The sequence below is a fragment of the Podarcis vaucheri genome (assembly GCF_965113315.1).
Source record: "Podarcis vaucheri genome assembly, chromosome: 1".
NCBI lineage: Eukaryota > Metazoa > Chordata > Lepidosauria > Squamata > Lacertidae > Podarcis > Podarcis vaucheri.
The window spans coordinates 88,065,584-88,089,244 of record NC_138759.1 but is presented as its reverse complement, the minus strand read 5'-3'; the positions used below and the strand labels follow the sequence as shown (position 1 = coordinate 88,089,244).

The 23,661-nt window shown below is 47.1% G+C and overlaps 1 protein-coding gene across 4 annotated transcripts in view; it reads right to left on the bottom strand.

Moving 5' to 3' along the window:
• WNT6 (Wnt family member 6) overlaps positions 1–23,129 on the bottom strand; it is a gene marked incomplete at its 5' end in the record, with an annotated part of 45,396 nt that extends 22,267 nt beyond the window's left edge. For 2 of the 4 annotated variants that reach the window (XM_082201797.1, XM_082201796.1), the window contains one exon: positions 22,313–23,129. Coding sequence is in view for 2 of the 4 variants with exons in the window: in XM_082201796.1 (XP_082057922.1) it covers positions 22,313–22,328 (16 nt within the window). Of the gene's footprint in view, positions 1–18,979; positions 19,531–22,312 lie in introns of those variants that run through there. The other 2 variants (XM_082201795.1, XM_082201798.1) reach the window with 2 other exon arrangements.
• Between the last annotated feature and the right edge of the window lie 532 nt (positions 23,130–23,661).

Here is a 23,661-nt window from a genome sequence, read left to right as displayed (position 1 = left end):
TTAATTTTTATTTCCTGCAGTGTGTATCTGAATTGTGGAACTCTCTAGCTTGTGGACATGACACTGATGACTAATAGAATAACAAACACAAGATGGGACAAATCAATGAAAGATAGAAATATCAATAGCTCTTAATTAAGGGTCTCTGCTCATGTTATTGCTTACACTTTGAGACAGCTGCAAGTAATTCCAGCAATGAAAACTGAACCATTGCAAGAACTTATATGCCCATGTCTTTTGTCAAGTCATAGAAGAGGAGGCTGAGAATCTTGGCAGCAATCTGACATTCCTTGAAACAGGGGTGGCTAACCTCCAAATTGGGGGCCTGATTTGCCCACCCGCCCCCAAGCAAATTTTCTTACCCTTTCCAGTGCCACTGATCTTAGCAGGGTGTGTGTGCATGCGAGAATGTGGATGACTGTGCCCACACACCACTGGCATTCAGCATCAAGAGGGTTGGCCAAGGGTGAATGCCACCCTCAGGCCAAAAAAGCTTAGCCACCCCATCTTATAAGAACATAAAAGGAGCACACAACAGTGGTAGGCCTCGAGGTCTCAAATTTCAGTGGCTCCCTGTGCGACACCAATATTGGGGGGGGCTGCCTCTCACCTTCCATTCTACATCATAATTGTGGCACCCCAGAGGTGCCCCCAAGGCTCTGTGCCCAGTGCAATCAAACTGGTTTTACTTCCCTAATTCTGCCTCTGCACACAAGCAGGACAGGAAGGCAAAAGCCCTTTCCTGTTGTTGCTGCCAAGCAGCTGGTATTGAGAGCAATGCTGCCCCAGAAACTTGGAGGCTCGGGCTGCTTATAGCTATTAGCCATTGCCAAATGGGTACACTGGGAGCTAGTCCCTGAGGGCAAATGAGGCACCGCCTCACTAACCTCAATCTGCCCTCCTGCAGATTGGTGGGCGCTTTCTTAAAATCAGTCCAGGGAGTGGCACTGCCTGTCACCCTCCTCCTCCCAAGTCTCAGTGTTGCCCTTGTAAAATAAGTAAAAAGTAAGGGTATGGGACCCCTGGACAGTTAAGTCCAGTCAAAGGCGACTATGGGGTTGCGGCACTCATCTTGCTTTCAGGCCAAAGGAGCCCGCGTTTGTCCACAGACAGCTTTCCGGGTCATGTGGCAAGCATGACTAAACCACTTCTGGTGCAACGGAACACCGTGACGGAAACCAGAGCGCATGGAAACGCTGTTTACCTTCCCGCCACAGCAGTACCTATTTATTTACTTGCATTGGCATGCTTTTGAACTGCTAGGTTGGCAGGAGCTGGGACAGAGCAACGGGGATTCGAACCACCAACCTTCCGATCGGCAAGCCTAAGAGGCTCAGTGGTTTAGACCACAGCGCCACCCGCATCCCTTCCTTGTAAAATACAGCAGAGAGAATGGGGACAAAACCAGAATGAGTTGGTTCAGCCTATCATTGGGTCTGTCTCTGTCTATTATTGCTCTCCCTGCTTTCCGCCATACCACTTGGCTATGCCCATGCTCTGGGAGATGCTCATATCTTTCTCATCCTCACTAGCAGGGCTTTTTTTTTAGCTGGAACTCACTGCAACTCAGTTCTGGCACATCTTGGGTGGCTACAATGCCATTCTAAGAGAACAAGGGAGATGTTCATGGTGTGTTCCAGCACTTCCCCCCCTAGAAAAATAGCACTTTTCACTAGTGATATTTATTTTGCTGTGAGGTGTTTCACACATGAGCTATCACACACTCCTGATAGTATACCTGTGGTTTTCCCACACAGAAAGGAACGCCCACACAGGAAGTCATCCTATATGACTTGACCTCAGGCAAGCTCTGAGATGGTCAAGGTACATAAACATATGGTGTCCCTAGACCTCAGGCTGCAGAAAGCTAGGAATGAACATGATATTATTAACATCCTTTGGTATGTATGTATGTATGTATGTATGTATGTATTTCTTTAGCTAGCTAGCTAGCTAGCTAGCTAGCTTTCATGACTTTTCTCTATACTAGCATTCAATACTATCTACTGTGGGTTGGTCCTCAGCACTTTTGACACCTTAGAGAACTATTAAGATTGCTGTGCACACATAGGCCCTGGGATCTTCAGATGAAGGGTATATAAATTTATTCAACAACAACAGGCTCCAGAGCCTATCTAACAGCTGCATTCAACAAGGAATTTCTTGCATCACTGCATTCCCAGTGGCACCAAAAAGAAAGGTGCATGTTGAATTTCTGCTGATTATGCAGCTGTTAAAGGCAGAGACAATTCATATGAGGGGAAATGATGCCAACTCTACTGGCCAATGGTTTTGACTGATTTCCACAATAGTGCAACTCATTGGTCATAATAAAATAAAATGGCCAAACAGTTACAAAACAAAAAATCTCCGAGCAATAAATAAATAAAAATGCAAGAAGTTCCAACATCATGAAAGGCTTATTAGAAAGAATTTTTACTAGTTGCCTAAAACTGTCAACAGATTGGACCTGATGAATCTCCCTTGGGAGGGATTTCTCTATCAGTGTGACTGCTGCCTATCACAAATAGTTTGCCTGTCTATCCTGCCTTTCCTGGATATGGTCCAGCCTTGCTCCTTCTCCAGACTGGATCCTGCCAAGGCTTACTTTCCTGGTGCTAGTCCTGATCCTGTAAACACTATTCAAACCCAAGCTAGTCCTTGGCATCCAATGGTAAGGCTATTCAAGCTAGTCTTGAAGTAACAAAAAATGTCAGAACCATGAACTGAACTCAGGCAGATCTGATCTTATCTTTCAATCTCAATGAACTCTGACTGACTTTGAATAATTGCATAGTTCTCAGTCATTAATATGTAACTTGGGGATGAATACTTTGCCATTAGTGGTAACATTTATAGTGCAACTGTTATTAGAGGTGCCTAAAATAGCCATTACAATGTCACAATTTGTTTAAGTCATTTGATACACTTCCCAGAGGGTTAGGTCTGCTGCAGCAAACACAATTAAGGTGCCAAAGCCTCTGTTTTTGTGTTTGCTTTGCTTTGTGAGTTTCAAGCACAGATGGGAGGCAAGAGTGTGTTTGCATTTGTGTGATGTGGTCCATTCCAACTTCATTCTGAGTCATTAAAATTAATAATGGGAGTATGCTGGGTTGGCCAGGTGCAAAGGAGGACAGGACTCGTGCACCTTTAATAAAAGCAACCGTTGTCCTGTCTTCCACAGGACTATTAAAGATGCAGGAGCCCTGAGCTCTCTAACATCTGACTAAAGCACGCAAAAACTTGGCTTGCAAATCACAGAAACAAAGAAAATGACATATTGGGCTTCAGTAGCCAACACTACTGGATAGACACTTGCTGAATATGAAATGACAATATTTTTGCATAAAGATTACTTTCTTGAAAAATTAATATCATAAAAAGATTCCTAAGAGGCAGGTTGCTCAATTTTAACACTTCACCCACAATACTTGATAAACATAATGAATGAATGCTGATGATATCCAACATCTAAAATAAAAATGGAGTTGTTACAGTTTATACTCCACCTTTATGTCTTAAGCTCACACACCCAAAATTTGTGAGATACAGGCAGAAGTTCAACAGCATAACCTTTTCCTGTCATGGAGAGGCAGTGAAAAGGAAAGCTGTTAAATGAGAAGCACCAAAGCTTGCCATAAAACAAGAAAAGAGCAGCCACCCACCTGACACTTGCACAGTATCATACCCATTGAGACACTTCCTGAACATTATTGACCAAGAAACTCCTCTGTCCCCAGTGGGGAATCCTTTCCTGTTCAGCATCATCATGCCCTGGCTGATGTCTGCCTTAGTGAGTCACACCATTGCTCTGTCTAGATCAGTATTGTCTACACTGACTGGCAGCAGCTCTCCAGGGTTTCAGAAAGGGAGGCTTTCCTAGAATCACCTGGAGCTGTCAGGGATTGAGCATGGGACTTCCTGCATGCAAAACAGGAGCCCTGCCACTGAACCACAGCCCTTCCCTTGTATTTAAGCCCTTGCCTGGTAGCCATAGGCAATGATGAATCGCATGCAGCTGAGTGCATGGAATTCCATGCAGGTGAGTGAATGGGCTGTTGCAGAAGTGACAGTCCTCCATCCTTCCTCTGCACCCGACGTAGAAGCTAAGGCAGCTGCCAGAGGAGACTGGCTGGTAGACATTTTTTGCAACCCTGGTAGCAAACTGTGCAGGTCACTCAATCGTCACTGCACTTCACATATTTATCTTCAAAGACAGAGAGATAAGTCATTCTTTTGCTTGTTTTGGATGAAAGCTGGTTGTGTGGTGGGATGGAATGCATCAAAATGCGGTATTTTATAAGAAGCAACAGGATATATATGGATTGTGGCTAACATCATCTATACACTGCTTCCCAGACCATTAGTGGGAGTGCACTAGATGCAGAATGAATGGGTGTGTGTACACACCCACACTGTGAAGGGGCCATATATCCAGTATAAAAGATAAATATGTGAAGCATAAAGAACCATTGTTCTGATGTGCCAATTGGTGAAAGAACTTCTAATACTTCTATGGGAAGATCAATATACAAGATTACAGACGGTAGATACAGGCAAACCTGTTGTGGGGGGTACCAGCATCACCCCAGAGGGGCCATTAATACAAGGAGTGTATCAGACTCAGGTTATTCTGTTAGCAATCCTCTCTCTGCAAAACTAAGGATCTATTTGACATTGGTCCTACTGGTACAGGTGAGTCTCCAAGGCAGTCCCACTTCTTTTTGAATTGGCAGTGTGTTTGACCCAGTACATGCACCTGCCAGGAGTGGTTATTTCTGCCTAAAATATTATAAATTAAAATCTTGGTCACAAATATATGTGAATGCTCCTTATGAAAAACAGTGTTTGCAACACATGTATAAGCATTTTCACGATTTGTGTGTAACAGAAAGAAAGATGGGCATTTATTATGAGAAAGATGGCCAGACAAATGCAGACAAACAGGAAGCATGTTACTCAAGATCCCCCAGAGAGTCGCTGACAGATCTGGGAACCAAACCCAGATCTTTCACCAGCATCCCGGCCTTAGCCACAGGTTTTCCTCCTCCCACAGCTTTGCAGTGGAAAGATGGTAAATAAATACACACAGAGCCACAAAAGCATTTGTGATTCTCTTAGAAGTGGGCAGTCTATGGCTCCACAGCAAAGCCCATAGGTGGAACAGGCAAAGTGACAAAGGGATTTGGGGCTAAAGGAATTATTATAACCACACAACTGGACTCCAGCACCCCCAGGGCAGAGAGTCTTGACTCCACTGCTTTGGGTTAAAGAATTTCCTGGACGTCACTCATGTGCTTGACTCATCTCTGCCTTTGCAACTGAGTAATTAACCAGCCCAAATGCTACACTGATAAAACCTCAATCCCACGGTCCAGCATCTAAAGTTGGGGGGCAGATCATACACAGAGATGTATTAGTCTAAGATGAGCTCTGAGTTTTCAGCATCTTGGTACAAATTCATTTGATGGCATTCCTTACAGCTCCACCATCTTAAATTTAAGGGAGAACCTTGGGGCATTTCTGAGAATTCTGAGACCTTAAACTTTGTAAAGTAGCAATTGATACTTGTTCTAGCATCAATGTCTGAAATGGCTCCTTCTCCATGACAAAATGTTTGACTGCAAGTTCTGCCAGGTCCCTTTCTTAACAAAATGTCCCACAGAAATATATTTGAGTAAGATGAGAATCTAAGGTCAAGGAGCAACATGAGGCATACCAAGAAGTAAGCCTCACAGAGTTCAGTGGTATTCCTGTAAGTGAAGACAGGATTGCCACATTAGCATCTCTGGGTTTCCCCCTAAGGTATGAAGCTAGGCTCTCTGTCTGTGGGAGACGAGGGTAGCCTTTAGAAGAGATGGTCATGCCTCCATGATTCCCACTCCCGAATCTGGTGCTGTCATCTGCTTTATCTTATTACATTACCATGATGCAACAAGCCAAACTACCCTCCGTCATACCCCATCCTGCCTTCTCCACCTGTGTAATAGGTATCCATGTGGCTCCACATTTGTTGCTGATCAATAATCAGTAGGTCAACTGGGTAGGTGCAATAGATACATAGATATGCAAGCCAGTGATATGCTCATATGCTGTGATTCAAATAGCCCAGCTCTCCCTTTTACCTTGAAATCCCTGCTCCAAAGCCCATCACAAAGATAAGCTCTCACACAAATACACACCTCTGTCTGTGCATGCGCAGTCCCAAGACATTTTGCTACTTGTGGTGAAGCACAAGATGGCACCATGTCCACTGAACTTACTTCAGCACTGACAATGGGATGGCATCTTAAACCACACCTGAGGGCAGGAGGCTGCCTCAGGAAATCACTTGTTGCACAGCTCACCCAGCTTTGTTTTCCAACAGAGAATAATGCACAGGGGGAAGTGCAGTCACTGTCCCCACACCCCAGCATCAGAAGCTATGTCCATGCTATACCTTTAAGTCACATTCTTTCCCTCAAAGAATCCCAGGCACTGTAGCTTCTTAAGGGTTGCTGGGAATTGTCACTCTGGGGAGATTAAACTACAGTGAGAGCCAGTGTGGTGTAGTGGTTAAGAGCGGTAGTCACGTAATCTGGGAAACCGGGTTCGCGTCTCCGCTCCTCCACATGCAGCTGCTGGGTGACCTTGGGCTAGTCACACTTCTGTGAAGTCTCTCAGCCCCACTCACCTCACAGAGTGTTTGTTGTGGGGGAGGAAGGGAAAGGAGAATGTTAGCCGCTTTGAGACTCCTGAAGGGGAGTGAAAGGCGGGATATCAAATCCAAACTCTTCTTCTTCTTCTTCTTCTTATTTGAAGCAAAGGATGTGGCAGAAATATGTATTAAAAGTATAGTGTTTCTACAACTCAAGGCGGCTGCCTCACTCTGCCTAATCATGTGGCCTGCACACTCTTTCTCTCATCTTCTGTCTCAGCAAGTTTAGGCCTTTGGAAACACGGTCCTGAAATGCCACAAAGTGAGCTAGCAACTCCAAGATTCTGTTTAAGTATTTAGTGTAAAGTTGGGTTGACAAAAGACTTTATATTTTAGCTTGTTCTAGGAGGTCTGATTTTATCTTCTTTTTATGCAAAGGCTTGTAAAATTTTTGTCTTCCTGAAGCTAACAGAGAAGCAATCCTTGTACAAGGACAGGGTGGCAGTAGGAATAGTTTACAAGTCCTGAAATAAATACAGAGAGGTTTTTCTTTTTAAGAAGAATCCAGAATTGTTTTGGAAAGAAGCCTCAGGGGTGGTTTTGCTCATTTGCACCTTCATAATTGTTAAGAACATTAGAAAGTTCCTTCTTAACTGCTTCATCCACACACCAGGTTCCAACAACAAGGAGCTCATGTAGAGAGGCAATGGGTGAGGGGATAATCAGGACGACATGTGCCCACAGCAATGGAAAATTAATGGGTGTGCAGGAAGCCCACTGTCCACCCTAAACAGTAGGGATGATCCCTCAGTTTCTTAAGCTAATAGAGTCACACACCAGATAGGATCCAGAACTGGGTCAAGACGTATCACTGCCTAAAGCAAAGGACAAGATTGTACCACCACCCCACTCCAGAAACACAAATTGGCAAGAGTTTTATTTCAACACTTGGAGATGGGGCAGCATCCTCCCGGGGCAGCAGGCTGCTTTAGAGGACACAGGGCAGGCTTCCAGACCTACACTGCTCCAACATTTTGCCACTGCTCCCCACTGCCTGACATTACTGCCTGATGCAGCCAGCTTGCTTTGCCTAATGGCAGGGCCAGCTCTGGTGGGATGAGAAAAGTGCTCATCTTTTTCCTGACAGTTTACTATATAGTGGTACCTCGGGTTAAGTACTTAATTTGTTCCGAAGGTCTGTACTTAACCTGAAACTGTTCTTAACTTGAAGCACCACTTTAGCTAATGGGGCCTCCTGCTGCCGCCACGCTGCCGGAGCACAATTTCTGTTCTCATCCTGAAGCAAAGTTCTTAACCTGAAGCACTATTTCTGGGTTAGCAGAGTCTGTAACCTGAAGCGTATGTAACCTGAAGCATATGTAACCCAAGGTACCACTGTAGTTCCTGCTAGGGGATCACGGGGCCTTATTTTGCTGACATTGCAGACTGTTGCACTATGCCAGGGATGGCCAGCTTCTCTATTCTCAAGGGCCATGCTACACTCCAGACAGTGTTCTGGAGGCCAGAAGTATATTTTGACACACATAGCCTGAGCCCTTCCTGGGTGGTAGGTCGGGCTTTACAATTGACTCAGCACATCTAGCAATAAGGGCCTCACAGCTATGGAGCATGCAACACATATCTGGGCATGGCCGAGGCATTGCATATGAAGCCCTCAAATAGGTGTAACATTAAAACGCAGCTTCAAATAGCTGTCTCACACACAAAAACTGAACACAATTTTCTTTTCTTTCCATGGAAGCAGTGGGCAAAATGTGTGCCATGCCTTTATCTGCCACAGACCAGATAAATTTGCTTCTTGTGTTGCATCTGCCCATGAGTTGTGAATCTCTGGTTTGAAATTTGCCTTTCCTGTGTCTTCCCTTGACATCCTTAGGTAGATCTCTCTCTGTAAATCTACCCATCTACAACCTGGAGATAATAATACTGACTGCTATATTGATGCAGTAAGGATACACTACCACCAAAATCCATAGAGCAAGGCTGTGCAAGCTGTGGCCCTCCAGATGGTTGGACTACAACTCCCATCAGCCCCAGCCAGCATGGCCAATAGTCAGGGATGATTGGAGTTGTAGTCCAGCAACATCTGGAGGGCTGCAGGTTTCCTCGCCCCTACCACTGAACATTATAATATAGATGTGTTCTCAGCATACGCATCAGTGAGTATAATACTACCCATATGTGGCAGCGGCGTTAAATTATGGGACTCACTTCTGCAGAACACAGTGATGGCCACTGACTGGGATGGCTAAAAGATAGACAAGGCTATAACTAGCTGCCAGCCACAATGGCCCTGCTCTGTCTTCACAGTCAGAGGCAGTAATGCTCCTGAATGCCAGTTGCTGGGAATCACAGGTGGGCAGAGTGCAGCTGCATTCATGTCCAGCTTGCAGACTTCTCAAAGGCATCTGGCTGGCCACTATGAAAGCAGGGCACTAGACTTGGTGGGCCATTGGCCTGATCTAACAGGCGCAAAGGGGTGAGCTCCCGCTGTCCCAGCTTCTGCCAACCTAGCAGTTGGAAAGCACACCAGTGCAAGTAGATAAGTATGTACCGCTGCAGCAGGAAGGTAAAAGGCGTTTCCATGTGCTCTGGCTTCCAGCAGGGTGTTCCGTTGCACCAGAAGCGGTTTAGTCATGCTGGCCACAGGACCTGGAAAGCTGTCTGTGGACAAACGCTGGATCCCTTGGCCTGAAGGGAAATGAGTGTCACACCCTATAGGTGCCTTTGACAGGACTTAATCATCCAGGGGTCCTTTATGTTTACCTGTTTTATTGGGGGGGGGAGCAATTCTGAACTGTTTTTTAAAAAAAAATATGCTACATTAAGTGGCATTTTGGGCACAAGCAAGAATGCCTAAAATGAGAATCTCTATAAGTGGCTGTTTACAATGGTACTCTCTCCAATTCCAGTCATTGGGGACAACAATGGGAGGTTTTGGGCCTCATGTCTGCTGGAGTAAACAGGTATTTCGTTTGATCTAACAGGGTTGTTCTTAACGGTGATTGAGCAGTCTGGATCATCCTCAGCCAGCAATTGTGAATTTCCTGACAGTTCCCTTTCTTCTGCCTTGCATTTTGTGGGTGTAGGTGGTGAGAGAGAGAGTAAATTCTCTCTCCCAAGATGGCTGTCCCAAGATAGCTTTTCAAGTTGGTTGTGCTACAGACTCAGGTACTCTGCTACAGAATCAATGGCTGACTTGAACAAGTAATCTCTGTGTCAGTATTCCCACCTGTAAAATGGGTTGCTGTTGTCTAAAGGGTCTTTGAAATGCTTAAGCTTTTGCTTGATATAAACATTATATATGGGACTTAATTGTAATTGCAATCAGTGGCTGTGTTTACTTGCAAGGAGAACAGGTTCTGGAGTTTACCTACTTAGGATTGGGAAGGACCATATGTATGTAGAATATCCTAGGTTCAATTCTAAGCATCTCCAGTTTGCAGGAGCTACCACCTTTACCCCAGGTAGGCAATACTAGGCCTTGTATAAGGAAGCTTCCACTGCTCCTACGCCTACAGTTAGACTAAATCCATCTCCCCTCCTGCAGCATAAACCTATTGCTCATTGCTACATACTCGAAACTACCATTTTTAAGAAAGGGAGGTAATAATGTTCTCCTCAGTAAACAAAATCCCTTTAGACAAGCAGTTATGTGAGAGTCCTTCTGTTCCCAAAGAAGACCCAGCACTGTCCAATGAGGCTTCAAGGGGAGGGACATAACAGAAGAAGGCGTGGCTTAACACATCCTACACAGCTGGCCTGCTTCAGAACCTGGAATGATACTCTTTGCCACCCATTGCCTCTTTTGCTGCCCCCTGCTGGCTACTGCTAAATTCTGTATAGATGCTTCCTTTCTCTATTCAAATCATGTCCCTGTAAAGAAGAAGGACTTCAGAGACTGTGGGCCCCTTTCGGGATCCAGAGAGCAGCCTCCTGGGACAATCCTGCGGCTATTAAATCTCAGTCTGCATTCCCACAAGCCCCAGTGCTGACTGTCCAAGGCGTTAATCTCTGCAGCTATACGATCCATTATTACTCAGATCAAGGGGTCGGTTTCCTTTGCCAAGTTGTCTGTGGTGGGAATAAGTACATCTTGTCAGATCTGAGATGACGCAATTAGGGTTTTCTTGTCCCCCAAGGAGCATGATAATGTCAAAACCACTGGATGAGATCAATCATATATTGTGCCCAGAGTCCACAGGAACCGTGGCCAAGCTTTTTACGAGTGATTAGATTACTCCAGGAAAAGCCAGATCCTGAGGAACTGAGCACCTTTCCATTTCTTTACACCAGCAGAGAGTCTGGCGGAGAGTGTGAAGATTCATACACTTTTCTCCACTAAAATCTGATAGAGCTAAATTAAATATATCCCTAATACATTTGTTTTGTGTCTCACACCCCACAACCCAAAGGACAGCACACCAGAGAGTCAGCTGAACTAGATGGACTAACGGTCTAGTTCAGTATGTTAAGAATCCAGAGTCTTCTGGATCAGACCAATGGCTCATCTCACAGTGGCCAACCAGATGCAGGTGGGGAGCCCACAAGGAAGCCCTGAGCACATCAACACTCTCCCTTCTTGCAGTTTCCAGCAACTGGTATTCGGAAGTGTTGCTGCTTCTGACAGTGGAGTGTTCAGCTTAGTGTATTAAGGTTATCAGGTAAGATTCTGATTTGAATGCTAGGACTGTTCAAAGTTAGGTTGCCTGGCACAAGATGCAGTCCATTTTGACACTTGCACCACTACTGTGGAAGTCCCTCCTTGGAGAAGCTTAGCAGAGCTGCTCACCTGTGATCTTCAGGAAACAAGTGAAGACCATTTTATTTCAGCGAGCATATTTTAATTTTTAAAATGTATCCAGCTCTCTTACTGTTTCTTTTTGTTGAGAGATGTTATGGCTGCTTTGACTTCATAGTATGATAACAGCTACAGTACTGCTAGTTTGGCTTGTTTTTTTTAAGGAGTACAACCATTATTATTATTATTATTATTATTATTATTATTATTATTATTATTTGCTGTATATTTCCCTCATTTCATCATTAGTGCTTTTTCATGTCAAACTGGTGGGGTGCAAATTTAATCTATAAACAAACAGCATTATTTTACATGGTTACATACCCCACAGGGCCACTTTTACCAGAAGCTACATTGACAGGCCCAGCCCTATGGGGGAAGTAGTCATATCCACATTAGGAGGTAGGTGTCAGTGCAAAGCCCAAAATGGCTACCACTGAATTATTATTTTTCTGGATATTTTTTTTAATTAGGAGAGAGTATGTTATTTGGATTTTCTGCTGCAGATACAGAAACGTATTGGGTTATTTCTGATTAAGTGCCTATGGTCTTGCCAGGGACTGCAGTTTTTGTTTTACGCAGTTCTGCATCTGAGTCACCTCTGGAAAATGGAAATAAATCAGAGGCAGAAACAATCTCTGGGGTTGTGGTCCCAGGAGTACCTTACAGTGTGAACTAGGGATAGGAAATCTGTGTCCCCGCCAGATGTTGCTGGAACCACAACTCCCATCATCCTTGACTATTGGCCATGCTACCTGCAGTTGATGGGAGCTGGAGTTCCAAGAACATTTGGAGGACCACAGCTTCTCCATCCCTAGTTTAAGCAGTTCCTCAAGAGGGCAAGTTTCCATAGGTCCCAGTGAGTGACTGCTGCCCACACATACTTCTCACTAAGCGTGGGGACCCACTCTACAGCTCACCTGCTCTCTGCTACACAGCCACAGGTACTCTATCTGTTGCAGGCATCACAGTATGCTTTACTTCACCAAAGTGATAAGCTTGCATAGCATAACACCAAGGTTGTGAGCCATTTAGGCTGTTAATAATAATAATTAGGGCTTTTTGCCAATCTATGTGAACAAGGGAGGTGTTCATGGTGAGTTTCGGCACCTATTTTTCTAGAAAAATAGCACTAATAATAATAATAATAATAATAATAAACCTGTGTTGCAATGTAACTTTAATTATTCACTAAGAAAAGCTTAGTTCTGAGGCCTGGATAAAATATGCAAATTAAACAACAGAGGAAGCTGCCTCATACTGAGTTAGTCTATGCTCACTGGCAGCAGGGTTTCAGACAGGGATCTCTTCCCGTCCTACTTGGAGATGGCACTTACTGAACCTGCAACACTCTGCAAGCAAAGCAGATGCTCTGCCACTGAGCTATGGCCCGTCCCCTACTCAGGTATTTGATTCTTTAGAGCAATTTCTTCCACTAATCATAGCAAGGGCAAATATTTAGTAAGGGTGTAAGGGACATTTGGCCCTTCAGATGTTGCTGAGCCAGTGCTGAGCCAGTGTGGTGTAGTGGTTAAGAGCGGTAGTCTCGTAATCTGGGGAACCGGGTTCGCGTCTCCGCTCCTCCACATGCAGCTGCTGGGTGACCTTGGGCCAGTCACACTTCTGTGAAGTCTCTCAGCTCCACTCACCTCACAGAGTGTTTGTTGTGGGGGAGGAAGGGAAAGGAGAATGTTAGCCGCTTTGAGACTCCTTAAAGGGAGTGAAAGGCAGGATATCAAATCCAAACTCTTCTTCTGCTGCTGCTGAACTACAACTCCCATCAGCCCTAACAATCACTGCCAACAGCCAGGGATGATGGGAATGGTTGTTTAGCAACATCTAACTGACCAAAGGTTCAACACACCTGTTCTAGATGGGCGAACACTGGACCTCATCTCTGGACCAATTCTTTTGAGCGTTCACCCCATGTTACCTACACGTTACCCCTGTTAAAAACCTTTCATCACATTCTTAACTAGAAAGCTGGTGTTTCTTTCACACATCTTGGGGGGTCTTGGGGTGCTGAACTGAATTCAGCATGCAGCTGCCTTTGTTTGCATTGTGCAGCAGCAGAACACACACAGACACAGCGCTGTCAGTACACTCCCAGCACTAACTGCTGCTCCCCTCTTCCTTGCAACAGGAGCACACCAACACCAATAAGCCAAAGCTAAAGTGCTAAGACCAATCTGTTCTCTTGGATCGATTTAGCTTTCCTGATCAAGAACTGAAGTCGACAAGCATAGCCTGGACAGACTCTTTGTGCAATGTGTTTTTGCATCCAGGCTTGTTTTCTTCACTGTTTTGCAGCTGGGTTATTTTTTAAAATTAATTTTAAACAAAAGCCAAGTAGAAGCCAACCCATGCTGAACCTCTGCCCTCCTCTGCATTATCCCCTTAAGCTTCCAGCTCGATCTCTGCCAATACACACAAGACAGTCACAGTTTCTCCTTCCAGATGAGTCTCCAGCTCTCTTTTGCCATCCAAGATCCCAACTGCTTTAATCCTGAGCATCCTGGTCAAGTTCCAGCTCTGGGTCTTTTGCATCCTTGCTTGTAGCTGTCCATTCCACTCTCCCCTGTCCTCAGCTGCCAAAATGTTCCTGCAACCAACAACAACAACTACAACCCCAGGCCTAGCTCCATCACTGTCAGAATTCTGGGGGGAAATGAGCAAAAGAAACCACTTAGGAGTGTAAATGTATGTGTTAAAATAGCAAACATTTTGGTATGAGAGAGGAAAGGGGGGACATGGCAAGGATGGAACAAAAATGTCTAGAAATGGTCTGCAGCAGAACGCCACGCTTGTCACTCAGTGGGAGAAAGAGTAGCTCCAGGCAGTTAGCAATTGTGCCTAGTTTTGACATGCACTGAGTATTCATGCAATACTCCCAGCTCCTTTCCTGCTGCAACTCCTCCTGATGCTACTGGTGCCAAAAGAGAAATCCCAGTGTGATCCTCCTGGTGTGTATTAAATTTAATATCAATTCACAAATCTCCACAGCAGGGGTTCTCAAACCTTTGGTGTTGTGATCCTGCCTAAGTCAAGAAAACAACGGTCCAGGCCTCCCCCGAGTGCAACAAAGGCCTTCTCACGAGATGGCCACTGTGCAGAGACAGCTCAAAGAGGCAGGGCAAGCTCTTTGGTGTGTACTAGCAGCAGGCACCAGGCAAGAAGACCGGGCCTTCTACCATGTTGCTTGCTTGTTTCCCATGCTGTCCTAGGATGCTGCTGGGGGTGTCTGGTGGCACGTCTTGGGAATTGGCTGAGCTATGAGGCAAAGCAGTAGTAGTTGATTTGGAGTGTCCTTAAGAGGAGCTCATGTGGGAGACAAAGAAATATGGCAGACCAGCTCCAGTTGTTGTTATTTTAGAGGGTCTTGGCAAGAGGCCCTTTGTGCCCATGTCCCTTGCTCCCTTCCCACTCTAGTCCTCAGAGCTCCTTCTGGAGAACACCTGTCCTAATGCTGCCTTGACATGACAGTGGCAAGCACTCTTCAAGTGGCTTTAAATGATACTTGCTACTGTCACACCAGCGTGGCAGCGATGCCTTCACTCTCTGGGGCAAGCTCTCCCACAGTGCCTCACTCTGAAGAAAGGCCCATTCCTTGGAAAGCAGCATTGAGCTTTCCAGGGTTGCTGCTGGAGGAGGAGGATGTGATGGAAGGAGATGGCAGCAAGGTCTGTCCACCCATCTCAGGCAGTATAATGTATTGTACCAGTCCTGTGAAAGTCAGTCCTTTCTTAGTGTATTGGCTCAGTAGGTGTCCAACAATGCCAGCTCCTTACACTAGCCTTGATAAGGAGGCACTATCCACTAGGATTCCTGTGTAGGCCCAACTGAAATGACTAAGAGCTGCACAAGATGCACTTTGGTGCAGCTCCTATTCATTTCAATGGGGCTTGAACAGGATAAGGTCTCCTGTGGATTGTTCCCCATGTTATTTAAAGGGGAAGGATGGTGTCATTTGTCTTTTCTAATGCAGGTGCCCAAACATATTGAGCCAGCCCTAGGAGGTGTTGAGTGGGCACACTCCAGCCCACTGTCTGGAGCAGCTACTGTGTGGATGTGAATGGCTTCCTTGCAAGATCAACACTGCAGGAAGAAGAAGCCCTTAGACGCTAGAACAATAGTCTTCCACCTTTGGTCTCTAGGAGTTGTTGGACTAAAAAACCCATCATCCCCAACAACCATAGCTAATGGTCAGTGGTGATTGGAGTTGTGAGGCCCCACTGCTCTAAAGGATAATCTTTAATCTTTTCAGACCTAGTACCCACCCTTAACTCAAACATGCATTTGGGGACTCATTTACTTATTTTTTTGTTTGTAGAACTGCGGCTGTTGTGACCCACCTTAGATCAGGCCATGATCTGATTTTGAGTTCCAACCCACCAGTTGAAGACCAGTAAAGGATGCAAAGGCAAGCACCCTAAATAAAGGAGTTTGCTCCTAAACTTAGCCTGGGATGAAGAAAGGCAGAAGCAAACAGAGAGAGGGAGTGAAGCACTCACTATGGGGGAACCAGGGATTCAAAGGGCAAGCAAATAAACCCTACCCTTGCTCAGTAGTCCCAGTGCTAAGGGAAAGGTGCATCTCCCACCTAAAGGGGACACCAAACTGTTGATTCTCTATGCAGAAAAGCCATCTGTTGCTGTAATTTTAAAACCAAGCTCTTTTGCTGCAGCAAACTCAAGCAAGGTGCACATCTGGAAGAGAAAAACTGGGGCATGAACTGGCAGAACTGGGGATCAAATCAGTGAATGAGGACTTTGACCCTAGGTCCTATGGGTGAAGGATCACTTGGTATTTCTGCTTTCATGCTGGCTGCCAAGGTCTGAAGACCAGGAAAACTCTCTGATTGAGAGGGTTATGTTGTCCCTCTGCTTTGACTTCTCTTTGACTATGACTGCACAAAAGTCTGATTTTATGTATATGAACGTACGTGCAAGGACCTTTTTGCTCATTTTAGGTTCACCATACTTGCCTAGATATTTTTCAGTGGAATGCAATTAGTATAAGTCTGTGCATATCTGCTGAAGCTCCTTTTTTTTTTTTTTTTGGTGAGAACTCACACGCATACACAGCAAAAAAGGTGCCACCATTGACTGGGTCACCACACACATGGTCATCTGTCGATGGCTGCAACATCAAGTGATTTGCACACGTGAATAGGTCGTCCAAAATTAACTGCTGATGAGCAGAACTTTCATATGGTTTGGTATCACCTCAAACCCAGTGCTTTTCAATGGTCATTTCACATTTTCGGTGACCAGCCTCTAAGCTTTGGATACATGCATACATTAACAGGAACATAGGATGCTACCTTATACCAAATCATACTGTTGGTCCATTTAGCTCAGTGTTGTCTACATGGACTGACAGTAGCTCTCAAGATTTCAGATGGGAGATGCCCTCCCCTACTTGGAGATGTTTGAGATTGAACCTGGGGCAGTCTACAGGCAAAGCAGAAGCTCCAGCATAGAGCTACCACCCTTACCCCATATAGGAGAACCAACCCTATGTGTGGCAAGTCTACTTCTTCAGGACCAGCAAAGACACATGCCTGGAGAGGTCAGGAGACGGTAGTTGTAGCCCCTGTACACAAGAAGAGCTATGCTAGATCAGGCCAATGGCATGTCCAATCCAGCATCCTGGTCTCACAGTGGCCAACCAGATGCCTGTGTGGGAAATCTGCAAGCAGGACCTGAGTGCAAAAGCACCCTTCCCTCTTGTGATTAAAGAGACCCAGTTCCCCTATCATTCACACCAGTAAAAGCTCAGTAAAAGGTGACAACTGGCTTGGACTTTCAGCTAGATAAATGGCCCTGGGTTCCTCTGGAGGAGATGCTTATGATGGAGCAATTGTTGGGACTGAACCTGGGAACTTCTGCATGCCAAGCATATCCCACCCTTTTACTCTAAAAGCCTTCCAAACTTGTTAAGGGTCCATATCTCATGGGTCAAACCTCCTCCAACTTCTGAAGGCTCCAGGAAGGAGCTGGCTGAGACAACCAGGCAGTGAAGGAAGGAAACAAGTTCCCTCAGGAAAAGAGGTGTGAGAGGGAGGCAGGGAAAGGGTTATCCTTTCAGGGCTTGATTTTGGAGGTCAGGCAAGTGTGACAACGTCGAGATGAATCACCTTAGCTAATGAATTATGTCCCGGATTGCATGGAAGGAAGCGAGCCTGGAAAGCACTTAAAAAGGGATCAGGACAGGTTGGGTGAAATTCTTAATAGATTTAAATAGGTCATGTTTCGACAGATACCTGGGCTTTTCCGAGGCTGGGTCCCAGCTCCGGGCTCGTTCGTGTAATGAACCCCCCTTCGCTTCCCCCTTCCCTCTGTCTCCCTGGCTTACCTCCCCCGCACACTTTGATGAAGGCCCCACACAACAAGGGGGGGCAGAACCGGGGGTGGGCGTTCTCCGAGTCACCTTGCGTTTTCCTTGCTCCCTGTCTTTTTAATTAAAGTTGACTTACTGGTGGGGGAGGGCAGGGCAAGGTGCCCCCCGCCCGCCTCTCCATAAGGATCCGGAGGCTTTTCGACAAGGGGTCGGTCTCCTCGCCTTCGACATCCAGCCAGGCACCCACCCCGCCGCGCTCCTTCCCTGCTTGCCTTCTCGAGGAATGTAGCCCGAGGACAACTCAGCGCTCGCCGGGCGTCTGCTGCCCCATCCCAACAGGAGCGACTCGCGTTTACCTGAAGATCCCTGGGGACTTGGACGGGGCGGGGAGAGCAGAGGCGGGTCGGGCTGCAGAAAGAAGGGGCGTCCTCAAGCTGGAGGGCTTTTCGGTGGGACTCGAAGGGAGAGAGATTCGGAAAAGTGAAGAGGTGGGTGGGAACGAGACAGCTCTGTGGAGATCCGTCAATGTTCTAAGATCTCAAGCTAAGGCAGAGAAATCTTTTGGGAGGGGAGGCGCTCTCTGAGGGTCTATGGGTTCTTTGGGGTCTCTGGGAATACATATGACTGCAATTCAGAGTGCATATAACTGCAATTCAATTGGGTTCTTGAGGGGGGTCTCTCTGTCCTCCTCACACTATAAAGTTTCTGAAGCCCAGAGTACTACTGATTCCATGGGATCCTGTGGAACTTGAGGAGTGGTGGTGGATTCTGCTCCTTAAGACCCTGTGCATCTATGGAGCTAAGATACTGCCTGCCCCGTCGCGGATTCTCACATCCAACATGACCTCTCTATAAGCAGCCCAAATTTGAGCCAGTTCTGGCCAAAGATCGCGTTCCCCACGGGATTCGTAAACACCTCTCCTCTTCGGACATCCCAGCTCCCCAGAACTGCCCCCGCAGCCCTCCGAGCCTCTCCAGTCTAGAAAACGGTTCGTGGGGCTGACTGCTGCCCCGACGGCACTCCTCTGGGGCTCTCTCCCTGCGCGAGTGCAGCGCGCAGAGCAAACAGCCCTCCCCTTGGCCCATGTTCCATCTTCTCCTCGTTCTTCTCCTTCCCCTTTGGAGAGCCCCTTCCTCCCCGGGACTCGCCCTCGGGGCGCTGCGACTCAGCTACTCACCACCACAGCCCGATGATGTTGGCCGGGCAGAGCAGGATGAAGAAAAGCCCCAGCTGGGTCCGGGACGGGGGCAGCATCCTGGGTGGGGGCAGGCAGCAACGCGGAGCTGGAAGGCGGCCGGCAGTTCCAGCGCCGGTCCCTTCTCCAGCGCGGCGCACCGTGCGCCCTCGGAGGCGCAGCGAGACCCGGAGCGAGAGCGCACAGGGCGAGCGGGCTCCGGCGAGCGGCTGCTCCTCAGCCCCGTCCCGGGCGGAGGAGGAGAGCCAGGCTGGGAGGGAGGGACAGACGGACGAGGCTGCTTCCCCCTGACAGGCAAAGCGGAGCGCGGGGAGGGGACGGCGAAAGACAGAGAGAGGGAGAGGGCGGAGGGGGAGGGGGCTGAGTGAGTGCCAAGCGGCGCATTCCGAGCGCACCGATTGCCATCTCCCTCCGGCAGCCCGGACAGAGGGACCGGGCCGGGGAGGCAGGGGGAGGCGGAAGGGAAGCGCTCCAAAGGAGCCGACCCTGAGAAAAGGCAGGGTTCGCTTACCCACCAGTCCTGCTAAGGCCATTTACTTAGCCTGGCACAAACTGCTCGCCGCAGTGCCCTCACCGAGATCCCAGATTCCGGTCAGGGTTTTAAAGCTGCCTCCTGGGGTTCTGCTAGCAAAGCGGCTGAATGTACCCCGTCGGGGCTCCTTCTGGGGTTGCTTTCGTCTGAATGCTAAAAATAAAACCCTAGGCCATTGTAGTGCCAGTGGCGGGGGGGGGGGGCAAGCGCCCAGCTGCTCTCTCTAGTTAGGCCCCCAAAGGCTTCCTTTCCTCTCATTTTGGAAGCAAGGGCTCGGTTTTTATTCTTCTTTGTCATATGTATTCTATCAACAACAACAACAACAACAACAACAACACTGTTTCACTTTATATTCCACTCATTCAGCTTAAGCTCTGGATTCAACCCAGACATTTCACTCAAGTACTAGCATGAGCCTCTGAGCATGTGCAGAATGCCCATCACATACTCATCAACACACACCCTTCAATAAATACATACACATGAGAGAGACAAAGAACTGTTCGGGGGCTAAAACGAGCTTTGGAGATAGTCTTGACATCTCCACCCTGTGAAAGCAGTATTTTCTTCTATGTAATATCAGGATTGTTTAACAACAGAGTTTGCTCCGCACAGAACCTAAAAGAAGTGGCACAATCCCTACTCACAGGTTTTGCAACCCACAAAAGCCTGCAATCAGTTTGACATATTCAGCATGCTGGGATCCAAGTTTGACACAACCTTGCCCAGTCAGGCCTATTCTACCTTTCTTCCCCAGGCTGCCAAAGCTGCACTTCACCATCTCTGTATAGCATCTGTCATGGTCAGCCAGGCTGGCCTCTGTATCTTTAAACGCATGGAGATGTTGCTCTCAGCCCGGCAGTCTAACATTTCTAACAGGCTAGACCATATCTAGACCTGATACCAAAAAGAAATGCCCAGACTATGCAGGTGTCACAGAGCGAATTGGCAGTAAATCACACCGTTCAAAGTTGGAGTTAACTCTTTATTAGCAAAAACACGATCTTCACAGACTTGGCTGAGTGTCAGGCCTAATGAGCACAGCAGCTCATACCCGGTAGGTCTTGCCCCATGAATCAGTTGCTGAGACTGAAAGTCCCCTCCTCTCTAGGGCTTTTCCCAAGCAATTGGAAACGGCACCTGCATGCAGCTGGTCACTGCTCCAACTGTTTCAGCCTTCTTCTGGTTTTGGGAGACAGGGTGTGTGTGAGAGAGAGGGGAGTTGGTTGCAGCAGGAGGGAGCGACACCCATGACTCTTCACCAGCCTGACTCATCTCTGCCCCTTGGTCTCCCTCCTCCCACTTCAGCTTCTGCCTCTAATTCTGGACTTCCCTCTGCCACAGACTCTCCCAGCTCACTAAGCCCTGTTACCCCTTCAGCTTCCGACACCTCTTCTTCCCAGTCTTCTCACTCTAACCACTCATCGTCATCCCACCACCAATCCCCAGGCTCTGAGCCTTTTTCCCTAGGTGGTTCTCCAGCTGGTTCCTTCCATCATTCCTCTGCATCCACCCAGTCCATGACCACAGGTGTGCATGGACATCAGAAGTTGCCCACGTGTGTCAATGTGCCTGTCATGGCCTCTTATTGCACCTGTGAAAGGTCTCAGTAAATATCCATGCGTGAGAGACTTATGCTCTCTCTGCTCAGTCTCTGTTTAAACTAGCTTGGCCTCTGCTACAAACACCACATGGCAGCCAATTTGTGTTATGCCACAACCCCGAGGCAGCCATGTTGTGACTGGTCCCCATGCACTTTTTCAAAATTCCAGATGTATCCACTGGCCCAAAAAACTTGGTGCCCCTGCTGTAGATCCTCCCAGAATCTCTTGTGCTTTGTGTTATAAGGAAGTGCAGGTGAGCTAGTGTACCACAGCAGTCAAGAGCACCAGCTATGAGCCAAATTACCTCCCGCCCCCATAGCTCTTCTAGGCCTCTTGCTCACTTGGTAGGCATGGGCCAGCTTCACCCTTTGATCTGTACTATGTGGGTGATAATACCTGCCCAGCCTGTCCACTACTCTAAAAATTGTTGAACCGTGTTGCATGAAGTGTTTTACTTATTCCTGTTGTTAAAAAACTTATATGCTACCCAATTTTCAAAAGAAACTCAAGACAACTAGCAAAACCAACATCACAATCATGTTACAATATCTAACAATCCCCATGCCAACCCCTATCATAAGATGAAAATGTTCACATAAAAAACCAAATCCACAAAAACAAATTCCAATGTGCTTTGAACACTTAGAACAATAATAAAAATACTTTTTCTTTCCCAAGAACAGTGTTAGGATTTGGAGTACTCTGTTTCTGAAAGCATTTTTATTATTCAAAACATATCAAAAGACCTTCTGCAGCTCACAAGAGTACAGTATCTTGAGGAGGCAGTGCTGCCTACAACAGAAGTTCTTTACAAACAAAAAGCATAAAGAGAAGTAGATAAATTCCTGTTGCTGGGTGCATGATACTAAATAGGAAATTTACTCCTGCATGTAACTTCCCCCAAAGAATCATGGGAATTGTAGTTTGTACAGTGTGCTGGGAGTTGTAGTTCTGTGAGGGGGTAAACTATAGAGTTTCCAGGATTCTGTGGGGGAAGTTGTGAGCTTTAAATGTATGCAGCCACACAACTGTGAAGAGTAGACTGACATCCTCTGCATGCTTATCTCAGAGTGTGAACACTGAGGGACTTACTTCTGAGTAAATGCATAGGATTGCATTGTGAGGCTGTGGTCCTATACTTTTACATGTGAACAAATCTTACTGAACAGTGGCACTTACCTCTCTGAGTAAACATGCAGAACTCAGACTGCAGGACTTTGCAGCAAGATCTCAAGATGATTGGAGATCACTGTTCACAAGCACTGCCTGCAACACAGATCATCACTGTGCCCATTTTACAGAGGGATATAAAGGGAGCCTCCAGACATTCATCTTCCTTGATGGAGGAGCTGGCAAACTGAACTCCTGTCTCTCAGGCTCAAGCCCCAGTTTGCAATGTACGGGTATTTGTCAATCAACTCATCTACATTTGTTTCCTTTGAAGTTTTCCCGCCTTGGCATAAAAAGCAAGGGAGAGGGAAACTATGCATGAGTCATATGAAATGAAACCCTTCTTGGTGACAAAATTTTATGATTGAAGGATGATTGCTTTGCTTTTGTTTTCCCTTTTCTTTTTAAAGAGCTCCAGCTCTTTCTATAAATAAACACTTTCAGAATTTCTTCCACGCTGGATATTATTTCCTCAGCAGCATTCCTCCTCCAGGTCCCCAAACCTGGCTGCATTAAAACAAAAACCAGATCAAATTGGGAGGAGGCAAGAAGACACACTTTGGCTATCATTCTTTCCCTTCTTCCTTCTTCCCCTTTCCTTTTCGCGCCTCTTTCTTAAGCCACAGAAGCCCTCATGGGCATCGGTGCCCCATTGCTACAAACGGGGGGAGGACGGGGGACCCCTCAAAACGAACCCCCGATGATAAACGATCCTGTGGACGGGGCGGAGCGAGCCTGGACTCCTTGGTGTTAGTACAACGGGGGCAGGAAGGCTGGATTTGTCTATGAGGGCAGGCCTCAGAAAGGGCAAGGAAGGAGAGCAGGCGCTTCGAGCCGCCTAGGCCCAACCCCGACAAGAACTCTTCCCCGCGCCCTCCTCCCGCGCTGCTGCCTGCGCCACGCCCCCCTCCCGTTTTAGCCAAGGGGCCAGCGGGGCAGGTGAAGCCCCTTTATCTGATTTCCTAACCGCCCAAAAATCCCTTTGATGCCCCTTGTCCCGGGGAGTTCAAAGCGGGAAGAAAGCGAAACTCTGTTTGACGCAGCAGCAGGTGCGTCCGACGGCAAATCTCCATTCATCATCGCGGCTGCGTTGGGGTGGGAGGACCGCGGGGCGGGGGCGAAGGCAGACAGGCCGGCTGGCGGGCCCGTGCAAGAGCCCTTTGCCTTGCAGCCCGGGACACATACACACACACGCACACAGAGCGAGAGCGCTACTGACACCCACCCCTCGGTGCGGAGTGTCCGGATCCCACCAGCATCGCCTCGAGAGCCACCACCCGCGGTCAGAAATGCCATTCATTATCATTCTTTTTATTGTTGGGTTGGAAGGATTCGAGCGCTATTATTGCATGATGATG